Genomic DNA, 9,322 nt, shown 5'->3' with positions numbered 1-9,322 from the left:
ACTTTGGTTTTAAATTACAATCTTTATTAAGTAATGAATCAATTTATGACTAAATTTTATGATAATAAATGAGAAAAGTCATGTAACACAGTTTAACGATTCAAAAATGTAAGGAGCGGTTTTTTTTCAAATAAATGTCCAAAATTATTTTTGTCCTTCAAAACTTTACATTTTTATTTCATAAAAAGAAGGAATGTCTGAAAAGGAAATATAATTATGTTCTTTACTTTATTCCTTTAAGTTATTTATATTATTCTAAGCTATGATAGTAGCAATTTTGCGTTTTACTTTGGAAATGATAAAGTAACTTGCAATATGATGTTTTTAATATAGAAAAATAAGTTGATTTTCCTTTCTGTTGAGTAGTTATTACAGTAAAGGAAGATATTATTGGCTTAAAAAAGGTTTTTACAAATCCGGTTACTTCTTATTTATTTGTCGAAAGATTAATTTGAATGTGTGAGTTTTTTAACCAGTTACTTTATTCTTTCCACGAAGCAAATCGTCCAAAATTACCACTTTTAACATTAAATTTAACTACGGCATTTTGCGTTTAATAGCTATGTAAGTCGTAATTATCCCAGATCCAACGTTATGTACATTTCCTTAAACCGACATTGTAAAGCTTCACATAGATCACTATAAAATTACCTAAAACAGTTTACATCAGAATTGGTACTTTTATGTACAAAAGACACGAGTCACAATTACTAAGAAGAACATTATAGTGTCCAGAGTTATTTTTAATATTTTGTGATGACATCTATATTTTAAAGGTAAACCAGTTAGAACTAAGAGCTGGTAAGATGTCTCGTTTTTACTCGCGAGTTTCGGATCGCACGATTGTGATGTGTCATGTGAGGTACTAGAGGTTCATATATTCTGACCACATGCAGTCGCACGTTTTGCCTAAGAACCTCGATCGTGCGTTTCGAATCGCACGATTGTGAGGCATAGAGGTTCATACATTCTGACCACATGCAGTCACGCGTTTGGCTTCAAAACGCGTATAAAATGCCTTATCTGGACCAGCTCTTAATATTTTTGATTTAATCGTAGTTCAAATTGGGTCAGCTTTGAGAGAAAACCGCAGTGACTATAAAAATATAGGTCAGTACATTTAATTAGGTTTATTAATTAACAGGATTTTAAATAGGCTAAGCTGAGTACACGGTTGTTTGGAATTGAATTAATTCTGCTGCCTATTAACAAACATCAGTATGTACTGAAATAGAAGTTTACAACTTTCACAATTTATTAGGATAGTGAATGCGGTATCCGACGTAAGCGGTCAACGCTACGTGACGCGACACTACGCTACGCTACGCGACACAACGCTACGTTGTGCAAATTAGAATATTATCTTCGAGTCTCATAGCAGACTGACTGGTAGACCGCAAGCTAAGAATATTGTAGCGTAGATTTTATATGTCACACTAGACTAGACACATTGTGTCGCGTTTAGGGTTGACAGGTGTCCAGCTTTAGCCGGACATGTTTGGCTTTTTACGGTCTTGTCCGGCCAGTCCGGCTTTTGTTAGGCTTTTTTATTTGGCTGCCGCATCAGGCGAACGTCGATCCACAAAATAAATGAAGCGCACGCATCATGAAGTTGGGCAACCGATGATCAACTTATTCACTCGTGAGCTATGACACTAACTAAATTAGGGTTAAATGTTCGGCCAAATGAAGCACAGAGTCCGGCTTTTGTGGTTTTGGACCTGCCAACCCTAGTCGCGTTACGTTGTCGCTGACGTAAAAAACTGTGTTAAGTATAAGTAAAAATCGTGTATCACAACATCTCAACGTTTATAGGATCACAACGATGGCGGCAGCCTGACAAACGACAACAAACACCCATAGGTCTTATTCAAATGATGTACAAAAGAAAAGCGGCTCTCAACTCTTAAGAGTATTAAACTTCGAAAAACATTTTTACATTAAATATTTTGATGAACAAAGTTTCTAAATAAACAGTTTATAAAGCAATTAAGATAAGTATTTACAATGTTAACAGGATTTCTTGGAATTCGGAGTTTGAAGAGTTTTTTACTAAGTTGGCTCCTCTGTTTCTTCTTCTGTCAATGGTTTTTGTTGGCCGATCTCGAAATCCCGTAGGGCGTCTTCGATGTGTTTTACCTGTCAATAGAAATATATTACTTTTCTTCGAACTCGTTTCGATGTAAAACTTCATCTCGCCAGAGAATTTATTTCGGATGAAGTTTAGCTATCCGAATTGGCAGATATAAAATTTTGGCTTTGAAACTTTGTTGGGTTTCAGTTCTGCGGATTGGGAAGCTTAATCGATTGGATCTTGAGCTGTGTAATAATATTAGCTCAGTAAGTGCTATATAAATCCTGAGGGGAGATGTTATTAGGTATAGACGACAGCACATAAAATAAGAGGCACAGAATAATAATAAGTACTACCACAATGTATAGCTTGAAGTGCCGTCATCGGTATTTCAGTAACTATAGGTCTAGCACTTGACATTGACTTAACATTGAGATATACAGGGTGGAATTTTGTAATGCCACCTGGAGGGAAAGTAGGTACTCTTAATACTGTAGATAGAACATTTTACTAAAAAAAACATTCCTTTATTATTTAATAGAAATAGAACTGCATTCAAAGATTTCCAAAAATTTGCATGCCACACCCGGGAATCAGACCAACTAAAATTTGTTAAAATTTACACCCTGTATTTTTATTGCATCAATCGTTGGGGTTAAGTTTATGGATTAAATCTCTCTAACAAACTTGATAAATTAAATGAAAGTAAAATCATGAAATCTTAAATTATTTTAATTATTTACAGAAAATTGTATGGTATGATGGTGAATTTTCGATTTTTTTAAAAACCTTTGAATGCAGTTCTATTTCTTTTCAAAAATAAAGGAATGTTTTCTTTGACAATTTTTTTCTATCATACAATATTAAGAGTAGGTACTTTCCCTCCAGGTGGCATTACAAAATTCCACCCTGTATAGCTAGCTGGAGCGTGAAGCAGGTATGCAGTACGAATCAAATGTACAGTCGGGTAAAGGTACATTTGTCTTGCAAAGTAGTCCCTATCAGAACTACATAAGCTGTATTTTGCCTAAGTATTTATTAGAAAAAAATGTATGGAGGCATTCATGCATATTTTCCATGCTCATTTCTATTTTCCACCCTGCATCACACTCAGGTCGTATCGTTTAGTAAGCTAAACTCTACTTTATTATAAAAGCTATTGAGTTTGTTATTGTATTTAATTAAGAACTTTAATTTTGCTTTTATGGAAAAACGCAAATAACTTTCAAAACGTAATAAAGTTTTAAATGAAGGACAAATTATTTTCATAATTTTGATATTGTTTTTCCACAAACCTGAAGATGATTTAAGGAAATTGTTGCTGTTGTTGAAAAAATGCTATTTATATTCGGAATGCTATTCTTTTGAAGCTAATCTTCTACTATAAATAAAATGCTTAGTTATAGTTTAGTCAAATGTAAAAAATGTGAAAGTGATTGATTTAATCACTATTTTGTGTCTTGTTGACATTTCTGGCTTTTTTGACCCAAAATTAATATTTGCATGATTCGTGTAAGCAAAACATGATTGAACATTTTTATGTGTAACATCTGTATATATCGTGTTTTAAGAAAATACATGTATTCTTATTCTTCTAAATCCCGTGAAACATTTGCAAGTCATTAGTCTCCTAAAACTTTCAGTGCAACATTGTCTTGTGTTTTATTCCCACCAAATTAACATTTACCACGTGGGTCATTACCTAAAGCGGAGTTAAAACTCTTTTAATGTACATACAAATTAAATTCCACTTTTGAAACTAAGTTCATTACCTAAAGCGCTCTTTTACATAGTGAAAATTACGCCCGTATTCACAAAGGATGCTCGCTTAAATGAAACAGTAAATCGAACGCACAGCGTTGAATAGAGTTCTGTGATTTCGCGTGTGACCCTGTGCGTCCACGCGCACTGTGAGACCTCATAATAATAGGCTAGTTGCCTAAAAAAATTTTTTTAGTCCGTAATGTTTAATATCAAAAAATATTGGACACGTATATATTTATTTGTCAATCTAACAAATAATTACATAGTTATGGTGCATTGAAGTTGCGCACGACGTCACAACGTGCGGCATTGTTAAGCAAGCGTTGACGTCACGGGCCTCTTCTTACGAACTTTGGGGCGCTTTATCTCTTTAAATTTTCATTAGTTTGAAAAAGTGAAAAATACGTGTAGAGTATTTTTTGATAAGTTAACTGACGGACTAATTAAAACTCTTGCTTTTTGACCCAGGCAACATCCCCATTGTAAATACGGGCGTTAAGCTCATACCAACTTCTTTAATTTTTCACTTACTTGCGGCGCGGTCGGGTCGGTGCCTGGATGCGTGTACTTGTGTAGGAAATAACAAGTCCCCGGTATGTCCTTCGGGAACGAATTTGGGAGGCACGAGCGGTCCCTTGGCTCCATCGCGAACCCGGGGAATTTTATAAGCCACCTGCGAAAGTTGCCGTTGTTACACACAGACTGAAGGGTCCCGTGGGCGGAGGGAAAAACCTGACATGATGACAATAAGCTGGAGTCATACCGACAAGCTTCGAAATGGGATTTTTTTCCCACTTCGTAGCCAGCTACGAAGGGCTACGAAATTGTTCTAAAACAATTTTTTTTAAGGGCCGCGGACGCGAGCTGGTTGCTTTAAGAGCTTTTCCAGCTTTACCGGGTAAAGAGGCAAGCGCATAAGGCACCCGATCAGTGGCGAACCCAACTAGAGGGTTGCCCGCCGCGGTGTTGGACCAAAAGTCCAGCCTACGGCGGACTCATTCTAGTGGGCTTGATCGAGGGGATGAATATTTTAAAAAGAGAACCCCTTCCCAAAAGTGTTTTACGCTGGACCGGGCGCGATACGCAGTTTATGACACGTCACACGATGTCTCCACAGAGAAACAACCAAAGAAAACAACCTTATTTTACTTGACACTAGCTGGCCATATGCAAGCAAACTGCACGAGGCCACAATTAAAAAAAAAAAGAAGAAGGCTGATGACAATTTTGATAAGAGAACCCTTTTTTAAAGGTGGTTCACGCTTGACCGGGCGCGATACGCAGTTTATTGCGACAGTTGAGTCGAGCTGATGTCACACGATGTCTCCAAAGAGAAAGAATTGAAGAAAACAATCTTATATTTTACTTGAAACTGGCTGGCTGTGTGCAAGCAAACCGCACGAAGCCATAATGAAAAAATGGAAAAAGAAGAAGACTGATGAAAATTTTGAAAAGAGAACCCTTTCTCAATGGCGGTTCACGCTTGACCGGGCACGATACGCAGTTTATTGCGACAGTTGAGTCGAGCTGACGTCATCCGATGTCTTCACGGCTCGCCGGCGCCTGATAAAAGGTTATTTGGTGTTCAAAATAACGCTATCGGGAATTGGCTTTATTTGACGCTTCAACGCCGCACAAAAGATTTGTTCGGGGAAGTTTGGGACGATATCGATATACTTTTGTTTTAATTTAAAACCCAATGAGGGATAAGGGATTTTTGATTACCCGTTTTGTGGCCAATATTGGAACAAATGTTTGACATAAAGCTGTCAGCTATTTGACGCCGGTCTGCGTAGAATGTGGTCAATTAATGGAACAAACGTTTGGACATAAAGTTGACATTGCGTTGGCGTTTGTTATTCTGGTGTCACTGGCTAGTAAATCGTATTACAGCCATCGTCTAAGAAGGGAAATGTCACCATAACAACCAGTTTCTCTGTGGTTGAGGATTCCGGGTGAAGGTCGCTTACACCTTCGACCTGATCTTCATTAATTATAAATAACTTGAAATTTAACTGCCTAAGGCGGGAATCGAACCCACGACCTTTCACTTGTTTTTTTTTCCAAGTTATTTATAATTTAGTTTGAGTAGCAACTCTAACACCCTTGGTTAAGTAAAGCAGCAATAAATCGAACGCACAGCGTTGAATAGAGCTCTGTGATTGGTTCGTATGTCACCCTGTGCATCCACGCGCACTGTGAGACCTCGTAGTAATGTTTGTGAATACAGGTGTAAATAACTACCGATCATCACTTTCCATCAGGCGAGATACAGGCCAAGAGCTTTCCCGTTGGGGATAAATTGTTGTCATCTTATCGCTGAAGTTATTAGTACGTAGTACATTATAACTCAATGGTGCGGTTTTGTTCCCCAGTCGATGAGGCACCTGATGTCATGCCCTGAGTGCCCAAGCAACTGCACTCAGGAGGATTTGATGAGTGCTACTGACAACGCGACTCTTGTGGCGGAGTTTTGGGCTGACACTGTGTAGGTTTGTTGTCGACACGAAAAGAAGAAGAATGACCGCTGTTAGTAAAAAAATGCAGGTTTATTAAAATAAACAAATGAAACTTACTCGTATGTAGTCGGACTGACGTTGATCTTCAAAGGCTCGGAGCCAGACTCGAACTTGTTGGCGACGGTCACGTTGTGTCCGAACAGGCAGTACTTGAGCATCGTCTTGCCCACCACTCCAGCTAGTACCGTCCCTGTGTGGAGGCCGATCCGCATCTGTTGGTGAAAAAGCAGTGTTATTTGCAGTTGGAAAGTATGGAGGAGCGTGAGTTTCAGCTACAAAGTTAAGTTTGTTTTTAATTTTTAAAGCAATATTCTAGCGGTGTCTTTTTGTGGTCAATGCTTGTAAAATGAAACAAAGATTTTCCGAAAACATTTTCTTTCAGCTTGAACAACAAGCCAGCTGTATTAAATGGACACTACTAACAAATCCAAATTATTTATAACAGACAGACAGACAGACAGACAGACAGAGTTACTTTCGCATTTATAATATTAGTTGGGATTATTTCTTTTATAAGTAACTAGCTTTCCGCCCGCGGCTTCGCCCGCGTGGAATTTTGTCTGTCACAGAAAAACTTTATCGCGCGCGTCCCTGTTTCAAAAACCGGGATAAAAACTATCCTATGTTCTTTCCTGGGACTCAAACTATCTCTATGCCAAATTTCATCAAAATCGGTTGCGAGGTTTAAGCGGGAAAGCGAACGCGAAAGAAACAGACAGACAGACAGACAGACAGAGTTACTTTCGCATTTATAATATTAGTTGGGATTCAAATGGTAAGGTATGATAAAATAGTATTTCATAGTATTTCGACACCCACAGACAGAATAAACCTACAGCGACACTTGAATATAACCAAAATATTGTAAAGCATCACGCGCAAAAGTAAATTGCCATCATTTGACTTCCAATCATCACATCCAATTCATCTGAACCTCGCATTTTTCCAAAAAGTACCGATTAATATTTATTTCGGCTTCCTTAATCTCATCAAATATGTACATATTTTGTTGGAAATGGCTGGTTTCTGTAAATACGATTAAGGTTTGCTTAGGGGGATGGGAGCCAAGGAATTTGTTTGGAGTTTAGCCAAACACCGCCAAGAGATTGGGCGGGCCATTAGTGCTTTACCTGTCTTATTTTGACAAATAGCGAGATTGTGTAACATAGATAAAACAAGGTCAAAATGGGAAAGTAAGGTAGCGCTGTGCGATTGCGCCAACTTTGTTAATTTCGCTGTGAGTATAGAGTTACTACCTAGGAATGTGTTGATGCACAGCAAAACAGTAATCAAAATTGTTTATAGCACCGTTATAGCACTGACTATTTTAATGAGAAGAGATAATTATTATGCTCCCTTTACTTAAAAAAAAATCAAGCTTTTCAGCATGTTACGGCCAAAGCACACGATGCGTTGTGACGCTGCACCACAATGACTTCGCCGTATCGCAAGGTGCAGAACGCCGCCGCACCACTCGTGCGACCGCCTTAGATATTGTTAAAATGTAAGACGACGCAGCGACACTGCTCCGGCGTTACACCGCCGCCGCAACGCATCGTGTGCTTTGGCTCTTGTTGAACAGACGACGTGACGTCACAACATAACACTGTGTTATTTCACGTACTTATTAAGTACTGTTTTACTAAAATCTGACCTTGATAGGATTGCCCTCGTGCGTCAGATGTTGCGCGCAGGTCTCGACCATGCGCAGTGCCATCCAAGCTATCTGAGGCGCGTGCGTTTCAATCTTGCGGTGAAGACCACTGGCCACGCAGTATGCGTCGCCTATCGTCTCCACCTGGACAAAAATATACATTTTAACCCCTTAATAATTTACATACGTGTTAATTTGTGTGTAACGGCTTGATGCAAATGTACGAGAGCTGCTACCTGGCCTTAGATGACTGCGAACTTAAATTTTAACTTCCTGGAAAATTTACAATGACCCATTGGACCCCAGCCGACCGTTGGACAAATCGCTTTCAAGCAACCTTTATAAGGCCCTTGTGGGTGAACGTCACATTGTCACTTCAGTTTGTTGATCCCTCGGGCTTTGTCAGCGATTTAGTTCGATTACCAATCTTCTCATTTCTGATTTCATAAAGATTCGCTCTCATAAAGAAACACGGATTTACATCTAATCAAACTAAAACACAGTTTATAATTATTTATTTTTTTACCTTATACACATCCAGCAGCTCACAGAACACGTCAAACACGCTGTACAGGTCTTCCAGCATAGCGATGACCATCATGGGAGTTGCGGTGGCGCAGATCGACGTGAATCCGACTATATCGCTGAACAGCATAGTCACGTCGTCGTGGCTCTTAGCTTCTATCTTCTCGCCTTTGGGACAAGAGATGTATGCGTGGTAAGTGAATAAATCAATAAAGTCGCATTAAATAGCGTTGCAGTTGATGAAATGGTGTGGGCCTGGGCGGCCGAAAGCCTAAAGGCATTTGCTGCGGCCTGATGACTGCCCAGTATACAAAAAGGCAAGGAGTATAGATCGTTTCATACACAAAGACGCGCCCCACCATTCTTCCGCTAATATTTGAGTGTTATCGGTACACGCTTAATTATTCATGAGTGCACACGCACACTACAATAATGACGCTCGTATTGCTTGGATCAAACTCTCCGCACCCCGCGCTTCCCTCGATCAAAAAATAGTGGGGCGCGTCTTCGTGGATGAAACGATCTATATCAAGGTAATTTGAACTAAAAATATTATCTTTCTTTTTGAGTTTTTTTTTTTATGCTGGACAAAGATATCGTAAGATACACTACTTACACATGCGTCGACGCAATACCACTTGAATGTAGTTGCGTACTGAATAAAAGCTGAAACATCATGAGGCTTTTTATGTTGATAAGAAGGAAGGAAGACAGAGCTCATTTCCCATGACACCCAATGGGTTGACTTTTCCCCAATATATTTATATGAATTATTTACTGATACAC

General features: G+C 38.8%; 1 protein-coding gene across 1 annotated transcript in view; it reads right to left on the bottom strand.

Annotated features, from left to right (window-relative positions):
- Window positions 1-1,562: 1,562 nt before the first annotated feature.
- Gycalpha99B (guanylate cyclase 1 soluble subunit alpha 2) overlaps window positions 1,563-9,322 on the bottom strand; it is a 112,638-nt gene continuing 104,878 nt past the window's right edge. The window contains exons 11-15 of the mRNA XM_028323764.1: window positions 8,538-8,704; window positions 8,012-8,155; window positions 6,415-6,569; window positions 4,370-4,511; window positions 1,563-2,139 (exon numbers count right to left, since the gene is read on the bottom strand). Of these exons, the coding sequence (XP_028179565.1) occupies window positions 2,053-2,139; window positions 4,370-4,511; window positions 6,415-6,569; window positions 8,012-8,155; window positions 8,538-8,704 (695 nt within the window). The 3' untranslated portion in view covers window positions 1,563-2,052. The remainder of the gene's footprint in view (window positions 2,140-4,369; window positions 4,512-6,414; window positions 6,570-8,011; window positions 8,156-8,537; window positions 8,705-9,322) is intronic.

This window comes from Ostrinia furnacalis, unplaced genomic scaffold, assembly GCF_004193835.3.
Source record: "Ostrinia furnacalis isolate ACB-3 unplaced genomic scaffold, ASM419383v2 OfSCF0688, whole genome shotgun sequence".
Lineage (NCBI taxonomy): Eukaryota > Metazoa > Arthropoda > Insecta > Lepidoptera > Crambidae > Ostrinia > Ostrinia furnacalis.
Note: the sequence above shows the minus strand (reverse complement) of the source record. Positions and strands in the feature narration are given on the sequence as shown.